A 21,335-nucleotide genomic window follows, 5' to 3' on the forward strand; every position below is an offset into this window, starting at 1 on the left:
TTTTTTTGTATATTATTTAGATGGGCTTCTCAACTCCAAATCTAAATGTAAGAAAGAAAACAAAAATTATGAAAAATTTTAAAAAAATATTTATAAATTATATTTTAATAAATATTTTTATGTATAACATAATTTAAAAGTAGTATATCTATAATCGGGTCAGTTTAGATTCGGTTTGATTTTTTTTAGTTAAAACCAAACCAACTCTATAATGGTCGGGTTTTTTTTCCAAACACCAAACCAAGTCAAACCAAACCAGTAGTCGATTTTTTTTTCCGGTTTGGTTCGATTTATCGGTTTGGTGCGATTTATCGATTTGCCCTGTATAGCCCTAATTTCAAGTAACATGGGAAGTGAAGAAAGATGTGAAAGCAAAATCTCCTCACTTATTTCTCGTAATGGTTGTCTTGTGTAGGATTAGATGTCGGGGACGATAATTGCGAAGTGGCCTAAAGTTGGAAGATTGTTTCCTATATACTTTTTCATTCCTCGCATTCTATTTTTTGCTTGTACTTCTACAACTAGTAAGACTGAGGTTTTGCATAAGCATCTAGGACATCCATATTTACCTCATTTATGGTATCTGGGTTATTGAACAATAAAAATCAATTTTCAGCAACTACTTGGATTGTTCTACTTGTATATTAGGTAAAAGTATAACTCTTCCTTCTCCTAATTTGATAGTCCTGCTGCAAAGTGTTGTGATGTCATTCGGTATTTCAACAATTATTTCTCATGCTCATTTCAAGTATTTTGTGACATTCACAGATGATTATAATCGGTTTACAAGTATGTATTTTCTCTGTTCCAAAACTGAGGCATTTTCCATATTCAATTTTTTTGGCTTATAGTGAGACTCAATTTTCTACCTGCATCAAAGTATTAAGATCTTATTCTAGTGAAGAGTATATGTCTGATTAGTTGCAATAATTTCTTGCTGCTAAAGGAATCGTATCACAGCGCTCATGCCCATATACGCCACAACAAAATGGGATTGCTAAGCGTAATAATTATCATCTTTAAGATGCCATTCGTACTTTATCGGCCAAGTCTTGTGCCCTATCTAAATACTGGGTGGAAGCTTTGTCTACCACTATCTATTTAATTAATAGACTGTCATCTAAAGTGTTAAATCTTGAGTCTCATATTATCGTCTTTATCACCAAAATTCTAGCTTATCATAATTTCCATACATTTGATTGTGTTTGTTTTGTGCATATGCCTCCTTCTCAACACAATAAACTTTCTGTTCAGTCCACTAAATGTTCTTTATGGGTTATAGCTCTTCTTCTCAACACAATAAACTTTCTGTTCAGTCCACTAAATGTTCTTTATGGGTTATAGCTCTTCGCAGTAAGTGTTTTTTTTTTTCCGCTATGGTCCAAGTTCTAATAAATTTCATATTTTAGAATTATTGTTTTCTTGGAGAATCGATATTTCTTTCCTACTCATGTGGAGCCATCTTCTGGTTTTCCTCTTCTTCCTACTTTTGAGGAGTTTTCATATTTTTCTAAGCGGTTCAAATCTGGATTTTGCTTATGAACGACGTCGGCCAACTTTACCCCATCCCAAAACTGATCCACCACATGAGACTGCTCCACAATCAAAATATGAGATCTCTTCAAAGACTGCTCCTTTTGAGCCTATTCAGCTATCTACCAGAGTATCTCATACTCCTAATTCGTAAGGTTTCTGATCTACTTTATCCACCATTTCTATTCCAACTTCTCACTCACAAGCTTCCAAGCATGAATTTTGCTAAAAAGCAATGGAGGAAGAACTTTTGGCTCTTAAAGACATGTTTAGCTTTTCATAAAGATAGGAGATACTTAGGAATGATTATATCATATCTTCAAGCATGCTACAGCTTGGCATAGATGATATTCAACATCCTTACTATTTGTTGCACAAATCTGAGAGACATCCATTCAGCAAAATTGGCAAAAGCAATTTTGATGCTATATAAGATGATGTGTTTTTCCCAGATAGTGTTAGCTGTGTTATCAACATGTAGAAAATTTGGCACTCTCATTTACTAAGGAGATTCTGTCGAAATATGGGAGTGTATCAAATTTCAAGTTATAAGAAGGTAAAGAGAGTGGGCAAGAAGGTGTAAGATCCTTTTAGACTCAAGAACGACCACATTCCAACATTCAAGGGCATATGTTTCTAAATATCTGCAAGTTTTTGGTGTTAACTACAAATGATGTGATTAAAATATCCCGTAGATGTAAATGAATCTACATTGAAGTGGTGAAATAACAAGGGCATGAAAAATACAAGTATAGAACTATTTGTGGAAGTGTACGGTGGATAACATGGCATGGGAGAGTAAAAAATGGAATCTGGAAACCAGTCAAGCCTTCAGGACCTCTTCGCGGTGTGAGGAAGATGTCTTCAACCATGAGAAAACAAATGGAAGTGAGAATGATTTAAACCCCCCAAATTTGGTTTAAAAATCAAACTCCCTCCCCACTTTTGTTTAGAAAGATGTTTATAGAACTAATCAAACAGAATAGTGTGTTAGAAATAACAAATTAGTCAAGTGTATTTTTCTCTCTTTTTATGGTATAATAGGTTAACAAGAATTATTATAGAGAAATCGAACAAAGAAGATAAGCATAATACTTAAACACAAGCGAAATTAGTAGTACAAAGCAAAACCTAGAGCAAGGTGTATGAAATTTCCTAAAAGAAAGTAAACAAAAAGGATCTGAAAGAGCATATTTCTGCTTGCATGAAGACAATATATACCTAATTTAATACTATTTCCTTATCTGTCTTGTGGACAGGGAGAAGCACCAATTCTAGCTGGAAGGTATCAATATCTGAAGAGTCATTTGCAATACCCAACAAAGGTCATTGACTTCTTCATTTATTTAAATCCCAAAGATACAATATCTAAATGTTAAGTTTTGTATCTTTCCATATAAAGTAAACAAAAAATTTATTCAAATACTGTTATAAGAAAAAGGAGACGAAGATGAAAGAAAACGTATCAATGTTCTTTTAATTTTTTTACACATCCAATAGGAGAGGAGGACAACTTGAGCAACTTGCCAATTTGCTTAGTTGGTCCATGAAATGGACATCCCGTACACTTGCTCATTAACAAATACTAATTTTGAACAAATCATGTATCTGCCGAATACTTTTTGTCTTTATCCAAGACCTCTCATTCCTTTATTAAAATTCCATTTTCCACCACATTGGTCCTGCCAATTTCCATTTCTCTCTTTGGCTCAAATAATGTCTCTCAAATTCTTCAAACCTCTGTTTGATTCTTTCTCATGTTCCTGGAAGGAATCAAATATTGAGCAAAATGGTGTATTTTTCTCCTATGTTCTTGGTATTGTAGCTTTACTATGGTTTTTCTGGCTTTTCATTAAGTCAAAAAAGGGACAACCTCCATTGCCACCAGGGCCTAAAGCTTTGCCTTTGCTAGGTAATCTCCATTCTCTTGATCCTGAACTTCACACCTATTTTGCATCTCTTTCCCAGACTTATGGCCCCATTTGTAGACTCTGGCTTGGTAAAAAAATTGGAATTATTATTACTTCGCCTGCCTTAGCTCGCGAGGTTCTTAAGGAACAAGATACCGTTTTTGCTAACAGAGATGTGCCTGTTGCTGGTAGAGAAGCTACATATGGTGGTACTGACATAGTTTGGACTCCTTATGGACCGAAATGGCGGATGTTGAGGAAAGTTTGTGTTCAAGAAATGCTTAATGGTTCCACTTTAGATTCTGTTTATGCATTAAGGCGACGGGAGCTTAGACAAACGATCAATTACTTCTATAGTCAGGTGGGATTGCCTGTGAATATAGGTGAACAGATGTTTTTGAATGTACTTAATGTGATTACAAGCATGTTATGGGGTGGCACAGTGAAGGGTGAGGAAAGAGCTAGTCTTGGGGCAGAGTTTAGGCATGTTGTCACTAAGATGACTGAGCTGTTAGGTACTCCAAATCTTTCTGATTTTTATCCGGGCTTGGCCAGGTTCGATTTGCAGGGTGTAACAAAGAAGATGAAAGTGTTGGCAAAGAGATTTGATAGGATATTTGAGAGCATGATTGATAAAAGACAGGATATTGATAGAAATGGTGGGATGGAAACTGGTGTTGGCCAACAAAGCAAGGATTTTTTGCAAGTTTTGCTGAAACTGAAAGATGATGAAGCTGCCAAAATGCCTTTGACCATGCCTGAACTCAAAGCCTTACTCATGGTTTGTTTTCTCATTGTGCATGCTACGCCTATAGGAAAAATCACTTTCATTAGATATGATGTTGGTTATAAATATGTTTTTCCAAATGAACCAAAAGTAACCAAGATTTCATTTGCCTTTTAACAGTTCATACCTAATTAATATGGATGGATAATTGGCTTAAACTGACCATTGTGACGAACCTCTATTTTCTTTTTGGTTATAGTAAAAGGATCATCAAATTATTGAAGAACTATTGTGTCATATGAGAAATAAATTAACTGTTGGTTGCATTCTTCTACTACAGGAAAAAATTCGCTTTCAATCGATGTAGTGCTGGTTCCCAAGTTTGCATTTGCATTTGCATTCAAACAGTCTATCCTTACCTATTATGGATGAAAAAATGGATTATATCAATATTAGTGATAATAAGAGGATCTCGTGTTAATAAAAGTAACAGATAGGATTGTAAATTTATTGAAGAATTATTGTAGCAGATTTAGCATCAGATAATATGTAAATACTTAACTGTGAACCTGGCACTGAACTCCAATATATAGCTGTACAAGTAGTATGAAATTTGTTATACATGATAGTAACTTTACAAAAATTGTGAACAGGATATGGTTGTTGGTGGAACCGACACAACCTCCAACACGGTTGAGTTTGCCATGGCTGAAATTATGAACAAACCAGACGTCCTGAGGAAATTACAACAAGAACTAGATACAGTTGTGGGAAAAGATAATATAGTGGAAGAGTCCCATATTCAACAGTTACCATATTTGTATGCAGTTATGAAAGAAATCTTGCGTCTACATCCAGCACTTCCACTCTTAGTTCCTCATTGTCCTAGTAAGACAGGCATTGTTGGAGGATACACTGTTCCTAAAGGATCTCGTGTTTTCGTAAACGTATGGGCTATACAGAGAAATCCTTCTATCTGGAAAAATCCAACTGAATTTCATCCAGAGAGATTTTTGGAGAATAAATGGGATTATAGTGGAAATGATTTCAATTATTTTCCCTTTGGTTCTGGAAGAAGAATCTGTGCGGGAATAGCCATGGCAGAGAGGATGTTCATGTATTCACTGGCTTCACTCGTTCATTCTTTTTACTGGAAGTTGCCTGAAGGAGAGACATTAGACCTTACAGAGAAGTTTGGGATTGTTCTGAAGAAGAAAATACCTCTGGTGGCTATACCTACTCCAAGATTATCCAATCCAACACTGTATGAGTAAGATTAAAATGTGTCTGTAGAGAGTCGTGTTATGCATGATGATTCTCTCTTTTATATGATGAACTATGGAAATGTGCTCCATGAAATTGATTCAAAGTTTTCTCTACAGTTTGTACACTTCAAGAATAAATATAGAAAGGGTGTTTTCCTTGTTCTCTTGACAATATTTGCTTGAAAAAAGGGTGAATACAAAATAAACATAACTGACTTTAGTGGATAATTTAATTAGTTGACTATATATGTTCTTATGGTAGCTTTAGGAATTAGGGAAAATTGGATTGTTCAAAGGGGATGTGAGATCTCAAAGTCCACCAGATCAGAGTGAGCCTCTCGCCTACCTGACTGGCATCCGGTATTTGAAAAACAAATTGGAACCAATAGCTATTTTATTGTTGTTTTTGCTTTGATGTTTGAAGAGGCAGTAGGGTTGTGGGGGTATGTTCATATTCATATTGTGGTTCTGCAGACTTTCAAGAGTCACTTTTTGTCTCATCCAACATATTTTTATTCTTCTGGAAATTTTACTTCTTTTTTATATATGGTGTTAAAGCATATTGAGTTTTTCTTGGCAAAATTGCCTCTTATGGTATGTTATGTCATATATGTGCATTTTCTACTATAAAGGACAAGTTACTTTCTTTTGATTTAATATTGGTTGGTCCCTTATAACTTGTAAGGTGTTCTATATGTGTGAGCAAACAACCTTTCTTTTTCCCCAGTTCATAGTTCAAACCAATTATGGTCACTAATGCATTGTTTTTGAGTAGACAAGATTGCATTTGCCTTCAAGCGCTTTTGTCTTATCCTACGTTGCTCGAAACTTTAAGTGGTGCCTTCAGGAAATTCAATTCTCTTTTAAGTGGTGCAAAAGCTTCGAGCTTCCCACCTTATTGCTTCTGCCATATCATTTCCCTCTTAGGCTCAAATAATGTCTCTCAAATCCTTCAAACCTCTGTTTGATGCTTCCCCATGGCTCCTGCAAGAACCCAATATGGAGCAAAATGGTGTATTTTTCTCCTATTTTCTTGGTATTTTAGCTGTACTATGGTTCCTTTGTTTTTTCATCAGTAACTCAAAGAAGGGACTGCCTCCATTGCCACCAGATCATAAAGCTTTGCCCTTGATAGGTAATGTTGGGTTTTAATCATTTTAATATTAAATAATATAGTAAAGTGCATCATTTTGAATTGCAAAGTATGCTTCTGCATTGTGCTAATTACTCATTTGTGTTAGTTGTGGAATGTGTCCGCTAATCTCCCTTGGAACTCCTATAACCACTAACTCATTAATCATCCACTTTCTCCACTTTATGCTTACTAATTATCATGAACTTAATAATTTAATTTCTAATACTAAAATGCACAATTCACCAACAGGTGATCTCCATTCTCTTGATCCTGAACTCCACACCTATTTCGCATCTCTTTACAAAACTTATGGTCCCATTTATAGACTCTGGCTTGGTAAGAAAATTGGGATTATTATTACGTCTCCTTCCTTAGCTCGTGAGGTGCTTAAGGATCAAGATACCATTTTTTCTAACAGAGATGTGCCTGCTGCTGGAAGAGAATTTTCATATGGTGGCAAAGACATAGTTTGGACTCCTTATGGACCCTAATGGCGCATGTTGAGGAAGATTTTGTGTTCGCGATATGCTTAGTAGTTCTACTTTAGATTCTGTTTATGCACTAAGGCGAAGGGAGCTTAGACAATCGATCAATTACTTCTATAGTCAGAAGGGTTTGCCAAGTGAATGTTAGTGAACAGATGTTCTTGACTGTGCTTAATGTGATTACAAGCAGGTTATGGGGTGGCACAGTGAAGGGTGAGGAAAGAGCTAATCTTGGGGCGGAGTTTAGGCATGTTGTGACTGAGATGACTGAGCTGTTAGGTACTCCAAATGTTTCCGATTTTTACCTGGGCTTGGCCTGGTTCAATTTGCAGGGTGTCACAAAGAAGATGAAAGTGTTGGTAAAGAGATTTGATAAGATATTTGAGAGCATGATTGATCAAAGACAAAAATTGGATAGAAATGGTGTTGGCCAAGAAAGCAAGGACTTTTTGCAAGTTTTGCTGAAGTTGAAAGATGAAGCAGATGCCAAAATGCCTCTGACTATGACTGAACTCAGAGCCTTATTCATGATATGTTTTATCATTATGTGCGTTCTACTCTACTATAGTAAAAGTCACTTTTATTAGATGTGATATTGGTTGTTTCCTTCTAAACGTGTTTTTTCCCAAATGAAGCAAAAAGAAATACCTTATCTATATGGATGAATTATAGTCATAAATGAATTGTTATCGAGTAGCCAAGATTGCATTTGTTTTCAAACATTCATACCTTATCTATATGGATGAATAATTAGCTCACACTGATCATGATGCATGACAGATCTTTTCTTTTATATGTTAAAAGGATCGAAATCAAATGAATTAGATAGAAGGATTGTAAATTTATACTCCCTCCGTTTTAATTTATTTATTTGATTTTGACTTGACACGGAATATAAAAAATAAATTGTTAGCTTTATACGAGTCCACCACAGTGTCAATGAACCTGGTCCCTTGACAAAATTATAAATATTAAGACAGACTTAGAAGTAAAGATATTGCACACGATTTTACGTGGAAAACCTCCTTGCTCAAGCAAGGAAAAACACGACCTGTCCCACAGGGTTTAGCAACCAACTTCACTAAAGATGCAAGAGCAAAGTAGTCTATTACAACCTATTGTAACTAGACACCAACCCTCTCCACCCCTTGGTTTGCAATACCTCTATTACAAGACTTTGAGCCTAAGCAGTATAACTATTGCCTACTACCCCAACTAACTCTAGTTGATGTAAACTTTGAACACTCGGATCAAGGCTACCTCTAGCAATGACTCGTAAACTAAGCAATAAATCTATTTTCCACTACACAACCACCCCTAGGTTAATGTAGACTTTTCTAACCACTTCAAAGCTAACTCTAGCAATGAAGTCAAAATGACACAATACAAAGAGAGAAATAATCAATATTCCTTTATATGATAGGAATTGATTTTATAATATTTAGCACGCAAGACTCAACATTACAATAAAGCAACAACCTAAAAACTATTCTTCAATTTTAGCTCGATCAGGTCCCTTGCTGCCTTGAGGAAGTTGTTCTTTCTTTTGAGCACACACATCTTTTGCCTTTTTCCTTGAAGATATGATGGGTAGAACTAAGTTGTTTTATGTCCTAAGGCTAGTATTTGATGTATGGACGAAACAACCTAATCTCCTCTGATTGGGTGGACGCCTGCTGTCCACCAACCACAGCAGGTGGTGGCAACTTTTACAGTTGGTTCCCATTTGGGCTGTGACACACATCGTTCATGGGATCAGGTTCGCCGATCAGGTCCCATGATTTGTAGTCTCCTCTGATTTGCCCACCAACCACAGCAGGTGGTGACAACTTTTACAGCTGGTTCCCATTTGGTCTGTGACACACATCAATCGTGGAATCAGGTCCGCCGATCAGGTCTCATGGTTTGTAGTATCCTCTGATTTTCCCACCAACCACAACAGGTGGTGGCAGCTTTTACAATTGGTTCCCATTTGATCTGTGACATACATCGATCATGGGACCAGGTCCGCCAATCAGGTTCCATGGTTTGTGATGCATCAAAACCTGAATTATAACATAAATCTTGTGGTACTGGCTTCGCTCATTCATTCTTTCGACTGCAAATTGCCCCAAGGAGAGACATTAGACCTTACAGAGAAGTTTGGGATTGTTCTGAAGAAGAAAATGCCTCTGGTGGCTATACCTACTCCAAGATTATCCAATCCAACACTCTATGAATAAGATAAAAGATGTTGCTCTATCCTGTCAAGTTCCACTGTTCCATGTGAAATGGCTAGTTACCATGACTACTTAAATATTGAATTCTGAATCGAATTTGAAATAATAGTACATGTATTACTTTATTGGAGCACTTAAAATAACAAAGAATGCCCTTCGTAACTTGTTTTGGTTTTCCTATAAAGGAAGAGATGGTTGACATCACTTCTAGCAGTCATTCCAAAGGTTTGGGCACAATGTTAATCTTAGCACGTTTTTTCACCCACCAATAGACGGGTAAACGGAAAGGACCATTTAAATGCTTGATGATATGTTACAAGCTTACATAATGGATTTATGAGGTAACTGGGATGATCACCTTCCCATTGATATGAAGTTTGATAATAACAGTTATCCGACGAGCATCCAAATGGATTCGTTTGAGGCCTTTGTACGGGGCAACGATGTAGATCGCCCATAGGTTGGTTCGAACCAAATAGAGCGAAGCTGCTTGTTGGGATTTTTTTAATAGTTCAAATTAAGTGAATTGTTCAAAGTTTTGGAAAATTGTGAGACTTTTCCCCATATTTACCTTTTATTTGATGAGGTTCTTAATTTATTTACATTTTCTAGAAGAATAGTTTGGGAGTAATCAGAAAGGTAACAGTGAAAAATAGTGTAGATTTAAATGCAAAACTAAATAGTCAGTTTGAATAAATAAAATATTTATAATGATTCTTAGCAACAGATAACACAATCTGAACTGCACTCATTATAAGTGGAAGAGTTAGTTGAGGTGCAAAATTACAAAAAGAAAAAACTCTAAATCAAAAGATATACATAAAGGAATGTAAAACAATATTAGAAAATTTTTAGCTTCATTCCGTGCAACGAAGTGTTGAATCTCTTACTATCTTAACCACATTTAAATTGGGACTTCAGGTAAGAGCAGGTGAAAAGAATCAATTCTCTAAATTAACTTGAAAAACAAGCTACTCCAATATATCCAATACAACATACTCGGTGAAATCTCATAAGTGGGTCTGGGGAGGATAGGATATACGCAGATCATACCACTACCTCATGGAGATGGAGAGGCTATTTTCGAAAGACCCTCGGCTCAAAAGTCAAAGTCCCAAGTATAAGAAAAAAACAATATATACAGCATAATGGCACATAAAACGAAAAGCGATGCAAAATTTACAGGACAAGAACAATAATGATAGCAAAGTGATGTGATAATCAAAGACAATAACAACACAACTATAAAAGCACACCTAGACCTATGACCACCCTAAACAGGCGCACGGTCAGACACTATTCTATACCTACTAGCCTTTTACCCTAATCCGCGATCTCCGCTTCTTTCTATCTAAGGTCATGTCCTCGATGATATGGAGTAACGCCATATCTTGTCTAATCACCTCTCTCCACTACTTTTTCGATCTACCCCTACCCCTCCGCTAGGGGTGTACATGGACCGGGTTGGTTCGGATTTTTTACAAATCAAACCAAACCATTTGTGTCAGGTTATTAAATCTATAAACCAAACCAAATCAATAAAAGTCGGGTTTTTCGATATCAATTTTTCTCGGGTTTTTTCGGGTTTTTCGGTTTTTTGGTTTTTTTTGGATTTCTCGGGTTTTTCATAGTATATAATAAAAAGCACAGAGCAGTACTTCTTAAAAAGAGTTCTAGTACAAAATATCAACATATAAGATGGAGGCAGAACATTGTTTGAAGTTTTAACTTTATAAAATAACTTTATAAGATGAGCTTTTTTTGTATATTATTTAGATGAGCTTCTCAAATCCAAATCTAAATGTAAGAAAGAAAACAAAGATTATGAAAAAAATTAAAAAATATTTATAAATTACATTTTAATAAATATTTTTATGTATAACATAATTTAAAAGTAGTATATCTATAATCGGGTTGGTTTGGGTTCGGTTTGACTTTTTTTAGTTAAAACCAAACCAACCCTATAATGGTCGGGTTTTTTTCCAAACACCAAACCAAGTCAAACCAAACCACTAGTCGGGTTTTTTTCCGATTTGATTCGATTTGTCGGTTTGATGCGGTTTATCGATTTGCCCTGTACAGCCCTACCCTCCGCATAACCCCCAAATCCAATATTCAATGACTATGAGAAACTTTAGTTTTTGTTTCTCCAAAGAAAAGTGGGCTTATATACATGTTAAATATTGATTTCCATTGACTGATTGAATCAACAGTATGAGGTGTCTGCCGACATACTTTTTGTCTTCATCTCAATTTCCACTACGTTGCTTCTGCCATTTTCCATTTCCTAGTTAGACTCCTAAATAATGTCTCTAAAATTCCTATTTGATTCTTTGCCAATATGGCCACTGCAAGAACTCATTATTGAGCAAAAGGGGGTATTTTTCTCCTATTTTCTTGGTATTTTAGCTCTACTAAGGTTTATCAACAGTAACTCAAACAAGGGACTGCCACCAGGGCCTAAAGCTTTGCCTTTGATAAGTAATCTCCTCTCTCTTGATCCTGAACTCCACACCTACTTTGCATCTCTGTCCCAAAATTATGGCCCCATTTGTAAACTCTGGCTTGGTAAAAATGTTGGGATTATTATTACTTTGCCTGCCTTAGCTCGCGAAGTTCTTAAGGATCAAGAAAACAAAGGATCTTGTTCAATTTCCATAAGGAAGTAAGGCCATTGAAAATAAATGGGTCTACAAGATCAAACGCAATGGTAATGATTGGAGAAGTATAGTGCAAGATTGGTGGTGAAAGAATTTTCTTAGAAAGAAGGTATAGACTTTAATGAGATATTTTCTCTGGTGGTTCGACTCACAACAATTCGAGTGGTCCTAGTAATGTGTGCTACATTTGACTGGTACATGGAGCAGTTAGATGTTAAAACTTCATTTCTTCATGGAGAGCTTGAAGAAGAAATTTACATGCTCCAATCAGAAGGTTCTGAAGAACAAGTAAAAGAGAACTTGATTTGCAGGTTGAACAAATCTCTATACGGTCTCAAACAGGCACTGAGGTGTTAGTATAAGAGATTTGATTCCTTCATTATAAGCCTTGGATACAACAAATATAGTTCAGATCCTTATGTTTATTACAAGAGATTTGGTGATGACGATTTTGTTATTTTGTTGTTGTATGTTGATGACATGTTGGTAGCAAGCCCCAACAAAGATCTTCTCACAAATTTAAAGGCACAGTTGGCTAGAGAGTTTGAAATGAAGGACTTGGGACCAGTAAACAAGATTCTAGGGATGCAAATTCACCGAGACAGAAATAATAGAAAGATTTGTCTTTCTCAAAAGAACTACTTGAAGAAAATCTTGTGATCCTTCAAGATGCAAGACTGTAAGTCAATTGCTACCCTACTTCCTATTAATTTGAAGTTATCCTCAAGAATGAGTCCTAAAAATGAGTCCTAAAAATGAAGCAGAGAGGATGGAGATGTCTTGAGTACTGTATGCATCAGCAATAGGAAGTTTAATATTTGCAAAAGTATGTACAAGACTTGACATTGCACAAGCAGTGGGAGTGGTTAGTCGATACTTGGCTAATCCTGGTAGAGAGCATTGGAATACTGTTAAGAGAATCCCGAGATATGTCAAGGGTACCTCAGATATTGCAATATATTATAGAGAATTAGACTTTATTATTAAAGGTTATGTTGATTCATATTATGCATGTGATCTTGATAAAAGCAAGTCCACCACATGTTATGTGTTTACTCTTGCAGGAGGAGTTGTAAGCTGGGTTTCAAAACTGCAATCTATCGTGGTTACATCTATGATGAAAGCAAAATATGTAGCAGCTACACAAGCTAGAAAAGAGGCAATATGGATGCAGATGTTACTGGAGGGGCTCAGGCACAAACAAGAGAAGGTTGCTCTGTTTTGTGACAATCAGAGCCCTTTGCATCTTGCAAAGAATCTGGCATTTCATTCAATGACAAAGCACATACGAGTTCAGTATCACTTTGTTCGTGAAAAGGTGGAAGAAGGCAGTTTGGATATTCAGAAAATTTACACTAATGACAACCTAGCAGATATGTTTACGAAGTCGATCAACAGTAACAAGTTTATATGGTGACGATCTTCTGTTGGCCTAGCAAAAACGTAACATTGCAGTAATTGGGTAGAAAGGATGGTGTGAAGACTTATTTGATTCTCAATTAAATCTTCAAGTGGGAGAATGCAAGATAGTCAAATACTACAAAATGAGTTTTGAACACGTAGTCAAAAAGGGAACAAAACGCATTTTGAACGCGTAGCCAAAAAAGGAACAAAACGCATTTTGAACAAAAAGAAAGGTGCAATACGCGAATTTTATGCGGATTTTACGCATTTTTAGTTTCCTATAAATAGATAGCCTCTTGCCCTCATTTAGATTATCCCACAAAATACAATCCAAAAGAGTAAGAACACAAAGAGAGTTATACACCAAGATAAATATTGTAGTATTGAGTGTCCTCTTTAGTAAGTTGTTTCTTTTACAAAAAAGAAGTGTTAATTATTGTTTTCTCCTTGTATTTGAGAGCAGTGTACTCCCATATAATCATAGTAAGATCTTTCTACCCCGTAGTTTTTCTTCTCTATCTGTTTGAGGGGTTTCCACGTAAAATTCTCGTGTCCAATTTATTTTCATTATTTATTATCATATCAAATTTTAGTTATAGTGCTTCCTCCCAAACAATACAAATGTCTAAAGTTTGTTTTATACCACAAGTTTCAAATTCTTTTATGTTTTCCTAAACTTTGTGTCACATGATATCGTATAAATTGAGACCGAGTGAGTGAAAGTCACTTTCTTTGGATGTGATATTTGTTGGTCCCTTCTAGGTTGTAACGTATTCTATGTGAGCAAACAATCTTTCTTTTCCCTTGTCAAGTTCAAAACCTATTTTGGTTATTATTGTGAGGAGATGATATTGCATTTTCCTGTTCTTGTCTTCTTGACTTTTCAGAAATGCCGCTTTGTGCGTGTATCCTATAAAGATAGTATATTTATGAAGGATCTAACATGGTACGATAACATTCATTAGTTTGTTGTAATTAATGAGTTCATTTCTAACTGAGCACTTTTGCTTCTCAAAAGCTTGGCCAAACAAGTTATCCTGGGGTATGAGAAACTTTAATTTTGTCCCTTCAAAAGAAACGAAAAATACATAATCCCAATTTGAAATATCAAATTGGAACCAACAGTTATTTTATTCATCTTGTGGTTCTGCAGACTTTAAAGTGTCCCTCTTTGTCTTATCCAACATATTTTTGTTCCTCAGGATATTTTATTTTTATATATGGTGTTAAAGCATTGAGTTTTGATCTTTGGCTTAAATGGCCCTTATGGTGTGTTATGTCACATATGTGCATTTCCTACTAAATAATGCAAGTTACTTACTTTTGATGTGATATTGGTTGTTCCCTTCTGTTTGAAAATAAGGAATAACATAAAGAATATTCACAGTTAAGATAATTAAGATAAAATGAAAAGATAATGATATCAAGAATTTTACGTAGAAACCCTTTTGAATGAGGGAATAATATTGATATCACTATGACAAAGAATTTTCCATTATGTATGCCTAGGTAATATACTATAAAAACCACTATATACTTAAAAGAAATAACCCTCTTTCAAATTCCCACATCACTAAAAATATCGCTCACTCTAATATTTTTTTTCACAATCTATGAAATACCTCACCGCTCTCTATGTTATTTTCCTCTTTGTGTTGATGTGTATAAACTAGTGTTATTTATAAGGATGAAATGTGCCAACTTTTCAACCATTCATGTCTTAATCCTATGTTGTATTCTATGGAGACTTTTCAAATATATCGTGTGGTGTATGTCAGATCTACCAAAAGTAATACTTCCTCTGTTTCAATTTATTTATTTGGTTTTGACTGAGCACGGAGTTTAAGAAATTAAAGAAGATTTTTGAGTTTTATTGTCTTAAACTAAGGATTTGTAGAATGTAGCAAAAAGTCTTTTAATCTTGTGGTATTAAACATGTCATGTAAAAAATTAAAACTAAAGAGTTGTCAAGAAAAAAAAAGGAACATTTTTTTAAAATGAACTAAAAAGGAAAGTAAGACAAACAAATTGAAACAAAGGGAGTACAATTTTTGAGGATTCAATACAAGTTCAATAACATTTTAAAGAGTCCGAACAACATAGGTCTTATCTATATGCACACTAAAATTCGCTCATATATTGATCATGATGTCTGATCTTAATTATTTAAAATTAGAGGTTTAAATCTAATGAGAGAAATGCAACAAAAGTAAAAAAAAAAAGGGCAAGAAAAGTCAAAAAGGAAGAAACATACGCAGCAACTTTTGACAGAAAAAAACGCGTAGAAATCATCCAACTTTTGACAGGAAAAAGAACGCGTAGAAAATTAACGCATAAATTTTTTTAAGCGTTTTCTTCCTCCTATAAATAGAGGGCCTCATACCCTCATTTAATTCATTCAGAAAAACACAGAGTAAAAATACAAAGAGAGTTATACACCAAAATAAATATTGTAGTCTTGAGTGTCCTCTTTAGTAGTTGTTCCTCTTACAAGAGAGAAGTGTTAATTGTTGTTATCTCCTTGTATTTGAGAGCAGTGTACTCTCATATTATCATAGTAAGATCCTTCTATCCCGTGGTTTTTCCCCTCTATCTGTTTGAGGGGTTTACACGTAAAATTCTCTTGTCCAATTTATTTTTATTATTTATTATCATATCAAACTCCCTCAACAGATATGGGATTTTAAATTGCACCAAGGGTATGGAGAGCACACTAGCAGCATGTATTGCGCGATTTTACTGTGTTTTTTGCACTTGACTGGGTGGACAGTTGCCGGAAGATAACATCGGTTCCCCCGGCCAGCAAGTGATAAATGAAGTTGGAGGAGAACCATGACATCTCGGGTTTAAATCTCTATAAAGGCAAAAACATTAATGGTCGTCTGATTCAAATACAAGTTATGCTGGGCTGGTTATGCGGGAATCGTAAGACAATGCTGAATTTTATATGACTAATTCCCTTTATTAGCTAACCAAACAACGTATAAAATAGTGTTGGATTTTATACAATGAGTAATTCCTCCCACTGGCAAGTGATACATGTTAAATATTGATGAAACAACGTAACATTAACCAAACAGGCCCCAAATAATTTCTTTTCATTTATCTAAACCTTGGTAGGATGGCCTCGACACCTATAAACGATCTTTTTCTAGCAGCTCTCACCCTTTCAATTGTGTTCCTGACATTTCAGTGGTACAAATTAAACTCAACATCACGCAACCCATTTCTTCCCTATAAATAGGAAAGTTGGTCATTAGTTGAAACACACCTTGGAGCATATAAAAACATTTCATTACTTTCTTTCCTTGTCTTTTCATTAAGTGTTATTTTGTAAGAGAGTTAGTATTGGGAAAACACTTATGTGAACCCTTTTATTTGGAGTGATCTTGTAAGGTTATTCTATTGGGTATTTGGGATTAATTAGAATATTTACTCTAATTTTTTGTACTCTTGTTAATATAGTAAAATCCTCATTTTTGCCTCTGGACTAGGTCACACCGACCGAACCACATAAAATTTGTGTCTTTTTTATTTGCTTTACTTTCGTTATTATCAACTTATTATAGTCTTTGCTATTATCATTATAATATTATTTGACTAAATTTCACACTACCCGAGTTCTCGATCGTAACAACTATTAGGAATGACAAAGACTGGATATATAGAGTATGTGCTGAGAGGAGGATATATTGAGCTAAGATTTCATTGTGAGGTTAAAAAATATTAGGCTGAAACTGTCTTCACACAAAATATGGCTTCAGCACCTTTAAACGATCTTTGGATTGCAGTTCTCGCCCTTTCAATTGTGTTCCTGACAATTCTATGGTACAAATTGAACAAGGAAGAATCCAGGTTGCCACCAGGGCCTCGTGGCTTTCCGATTGTTGGATTCTTACCATTCCTCCGCCCCAATTTGCATCACCAGCTCACAGAATTGTCTCAACAGTATGGTCCAATTTACAAGTTTTGGCTAGGAGGAAAGCTATGTGTTGTTTTGAACTCACCATCCTTAGCCAAAGAAGTGGTTCGTGATCAAGACTCTGTTTTTGCCAACCGTGACCCTCCAATTGCAGCATTAATAGGCACATATGGTGGACTAGATATTGGATTTTCTCCCTATGGCTCCTACTGGCGTGATATGCGCAAACTGTTAGTAAGGGAGATGCTAAACAACAGGAACCTTGAGGCCTGTTATAGCCTTCGGAGAAACGAGGTCAGAAAGACAATCAAAAACGTGCATACCAAGATTGGTAACCCTGTCGAGATTGGTGAATTGGCCTTTGTAACTGAAATGAATGTAGTCATTAGTATGATCTTTGGCAGCAATTTTGTGGAGAATATGGAGAAGCATAGAAAAGATGGAACTGAATTCAAGGAATTGGTGGTGAAATTTGCTCAAGTGATGGGAAAGCCGAACATATCAGACTTCTTCCCTATGCTTTCCAGGTTTGATTTACAAGGAATACAGAAAGAGATGGAGGCTTTTTTGAAGTTGATTGATAGTGTATTGGACCCTGCCATAAATGAATGCATGAAGATGCTTTCGGACAAAAGAGAGGGTGAAATCCATACGAATGAGAAGAAACATCTTATACAGATCCTGTTAGAGCTAATGGAGCAGAGAGACATTGGTATATCACTGGACTTGGTGAAAATAAAGGCCATCTTGCTGGTAAGCTAAATGGTCCCTCTATCTTTTTTATATTTCTTTATCAGTCTGAAGATTTAACAGTGTCATACAAACTATTTAAGACTATTTTAGCTAATTATGTGATTCGAGCATCTAAGTTAATAACTCAAATTACATATTGGTTATGTGTTCGAGCTTTGGAATCAGCCACTAATGTTTGCATTAGAATAGAATATCTGCATTACACTCCTTGTGGTGAGTCCCAACTAATGCGGGATGCTTTATTCATCGAGCTATCCGGTTATATTTAAACTTAGAAAGATATGCTTACTCATACCTAAATATGTCTTGCCTCCTACAGGCAGGGCGGACCCACAAGAAGTTAGGCAGAACCAATGTCTTTTACCCAAACAATGTATTTATAGTAAGAAATTCACTCAATAATTTATCCATAACTCAATAAAAAAAAAGTTGTGTTTCAGAACCCATAAACTTAAAATTTTGGATCCACCTCTGCCTACAGCTAGAATCAAGCATTACAAAATTCCTGTGACGACTAGTTCCTTTCCCCTGTCTTCATATATGTTTCTGCATTGTAGGACATTATGATTGGCGGGACTGACACTACAATCACGACGGTCGAGTGGGTAATGGCTGAGCTTCTGAATAATCCGGAGATAATGTCAAAGGTGCAGCAGGAATTGAAACATGTTGTAGGGATGAATAACATTGTTGAAGAATCCAATTTACCAAATCTGCACTATCTTGATGCAGTTTTAAAGGAGACGTTACGTTTACACCCTGCATTACCACTGCTAATCCCAAAGCGTCCGAGCCAATCTGCAATAGTAGGTGGATACACCATACCTGAGGGAACTAAAGTATTCTTGAATGTTTATGCAATTCATAGGGATCCTCAAGTGTGGGAAAGTCCACTAGAATTCCAGCCTGAAAGGTTCTTGAGTCCCTCGACGAATTTAGACTATGCTGGAAATAATATGAAGTACCTTCCATTTGGATCAGGGAGGAGAATTTGTGCTGGCCTTCCCTTAGCAGAGAAAATGGTCATGTTTATGATGGCTTCATTGTTGCATTCCTTTGATTGGAAACTCACTGAGGGCGAAAAGGTTGATCTTTCAGAGGGACTTGGACTCGTCATCAAGAAAAACGAGAGGCTATTCGCCATCCCTACTCCCAGGTTACCGAATTTCGAGCTATATCAGTAAAACAAAGTATTCTTGACAATGATTTTTTCCCACTGGTTGTAGTATTTATAATATCAGATTACATATTATTGTACAATAAGTAAAGACATTACTGCATTATTGCTGAGGTCTGAAGAGACGAGATTGCATTTCTAGTTTGGTTCAATTGTATTTCAAATGTAATCCTTTCATATTCATCAAGCAATATGCTTTTTTCATCTCTAAATTTTCTAATTACTTCTGATATTGCCTCCATTGAGCCCATCTTCATATTATAAACTTCTCAGTAGAGCTGACAACTCAAAAGCCAGGTTACTAGAAAAGAAAGAAATACTATCAAATTGTTATATAATAAGTAAAGAGGAATTGAAAAGACAAACTATAAATTTGACTCACCCATCCAATTTCTCAAACGAATCCTTGTCTTTTGATTTTCTTGGGATCACTTTTATTTATTACTTCAGTCATTTCAAAATAAGTGGTGTTTTCACTTTTTCATTTTGTTTCAAAATAATTAGTGTTTCACATAATCAAGATTCAAGAAAACATTAATGATGTTCTTCAGATTATACCATTATTTGAATAAATAAAGTTCTACATAATCAAGAAACCATTAAACAGCTACATCTTTTCAATGTGCTTATTAGGAGTAAAATTGAAAGATACATCCTATATTCCAGAAATGAGTAGTTTTCTTAAAAGATGTGCCTAAACTAAAAGGTATACAAATGTCACTCCACTTGGTAGAATTACACAAATTATGTTGTTATTTTATTGTTGTTGTACATAACCCCTTAAACTTGTGATGATATTCCATAAACTTGTCATGATATTCCATTTAAACACTCGAACTAAATTATGTTTCAATTGAAAATCTCAAATCCTAATAAAATGTTCCAATTAGACACCTCCAGTTTAAATTTTGATTTTTTTTTTTTTGCGTGTGTTCTCGTGTTGTCTATTAGATAATTATGATAATCACATAAAATAAGTCATCACTTTTAGTTATACGCATCAACCCCAAATAGAAAATGCATGAGATTTTACAGCTTATTGAGCCGAAAGCATATAATTAAAGAAAATGACATATTTTATGAGGTTCACTTAACTACCTAATAAAGAAATAAAACACACTAATAAATTTCAAAAATTTTAATTGAAAATGTCTAAGTAGAAACTATATTAGAAATTGAGATGTTTAATTAAAACAAGATTTCGTTCGAATATCTTAATTGACTATTCTTGTAAATTTAAGGAACTAATTATGTATTAACCCAATTATGTTGAAACACAATGAGTGCAAGTAATCAAAGTATATGAGTATTATGATGACATGTTACTAAATTTGTTGTCAATTCAATTAATTACCATTAGGTAGGGAGTTTAATTTTTATATATCAATATCATAAGACATATTTGGGAAAATAAGATAGATATACAATCTTGGTCAATAATGATTATCATTTTTTTGAGAGTTAATTTAATTAATATTTAAAGTTAAATTTATACGATTACACACAATACAATAATCTAAATAAACTAGATGACACGTAAATCATAAAATGAAAACTTACATGTTCTTCGTGTAGTGGAGCAGAAGGCTTGGATGAATCGCACCTTGAATTACTGGTCGGTGATGGTTATCACGATATATTAGAGCAACCCTGTATATCAATCTACATCCTAGCTTGATTGTGAGAGAGAAGAAGGTGAAAAATGTGGCGTTCCAGTATTCTTAATCATACACCATAAATTTTCTTACGTAGAAAATATTAGGGTTAAGTTTAATTACCCTAATGGGCTTTAAAAACATCCGTATGGATGGACTCAAATTTCCTACAAAATTGAATTAGAGTAATTAAATATTTAAAACTAATACGTACTCTGATATTATAAATATCCAGGAAATGCATTATGGGGAGGACACTCATGTCAAATCGTAAAGAATTCAATACGGGTACGACAACATGTTGAGAATTTGCCCTGAGTTTCTTACCGTAATTGGGTTTTCTTTTTCCTAAAAGGAAAACACAAAGTCTCCATAATTGGCTAGTTCTTTTTCTCGTAGGAAAATGTTTATGACTCTATAATCACTCCTTTTAACATGTAACATTCACAATGTAGTCTTAAGGGCTTTGAGAGTTTTTTTTTTTTTTGGG

At 35.0% G+C, this 21,335-nt stretch overlaps 2 protein-coding genes and 1 pseudogene across 2 annotated transcripts; all 3 read left to right on the forward strand.

Annotated features, from left to right (window-relative positions):
- The first annotated feature begins 3,133 nt into the window (after positions 1-3,133).
- LOC129889901 (flavonoid 3'-monooxygenase CYP75B137-like) lies at positions 3,134-5,607 on the forward strand. Its single transcript, XM_055965376.1, has 2 exons — positions 3,134-4,224; positions 4,824-5,607. The coding sequence occupies exons 1-2, from the start codon at positions 3,136-3,138 to the stop codon at positions 5,442-5,444; spliced, it is 1,710 nt and encodes a 569-aa protein (XP_055821351.1). The 5' UTR covers positions 3,134-3,135; the 3' UTR covers positions 5,445-5,607.
- Positions 5,608-5,696: 89 nt separating this feature from the next.
- On the forward strand, positions 5,697-7,743 carry LOC129889903 (flavonoid 3'-monooxygenase CYP75B137-like; annotated as a pseudogene).
- Positions 7,744-15,764: 8,021 nt separating this feature from the next.
- Positions 15,765-19,393, forward strand: LOC129889904 (cytochrome P450 93A3-like). The gene is made up of 2 exons (XM_055965378.1): positions 15,765-18,013; positions 18,571-19,393. The coding sequence occupies exons 1-2, from the start codon at positions 17,093-17,095 to the stop codon at positions 19,195-19,197; spliced, it is 1,548 nt and encodes a 515-aa protein (XP_055821353.1). The 5' UTR covers positions 15,765-17,092; the 3' UTR covers positions 19,198-19,393.
- Positions 19,394-21,335: the final 1,942 nt, after the last annotated feature.

The sequence above is a fragment of the Solanum dulcamara genome, chromosome 5 (genome assembly GCF_947179165.1).
Source record: "Solanum dulcamara chromosome 5, daSolDulc1.2, whole genome shotgun sequence".
NCBI classification, from domain to species: domain Eukaryota; kingdom Viridiplantae; phylum Streptophyta; class Magnoliopsida; order Solanales; family Solanaceae; genus Solanum; species Solanum dulcamara.

Coding starts and splice junctions, on each gene's coding strand:
- LOC129889901 (XM_055965376.1), top strand. CDS start 3,136: ATGTATCTGCCGAATACTTTTTGTCTTTATCCAAGACCTCTCATTCCT. Junction 4,225..4,823: donor AACTCAAAGCCTTACTCATG/GTTTGTTTTCTC, acceptor AATTGTGAACAG/GATATGGTTGTTGGTGGAAC.
- LOC129889904 (XM_055965378.1), top strand. CDS start 17,093: ATGGCTTCAGCACCTTTAAACGATCTTTGGATTGCAGTTCTCGCCCTT. Junction 18,014..18,570: donor AAATAAAGGCCATCTTGCTG/GTAAGCTAAATG, acceptor TCTGCATTGTAG/GACATTATGATTGGCGGGAC.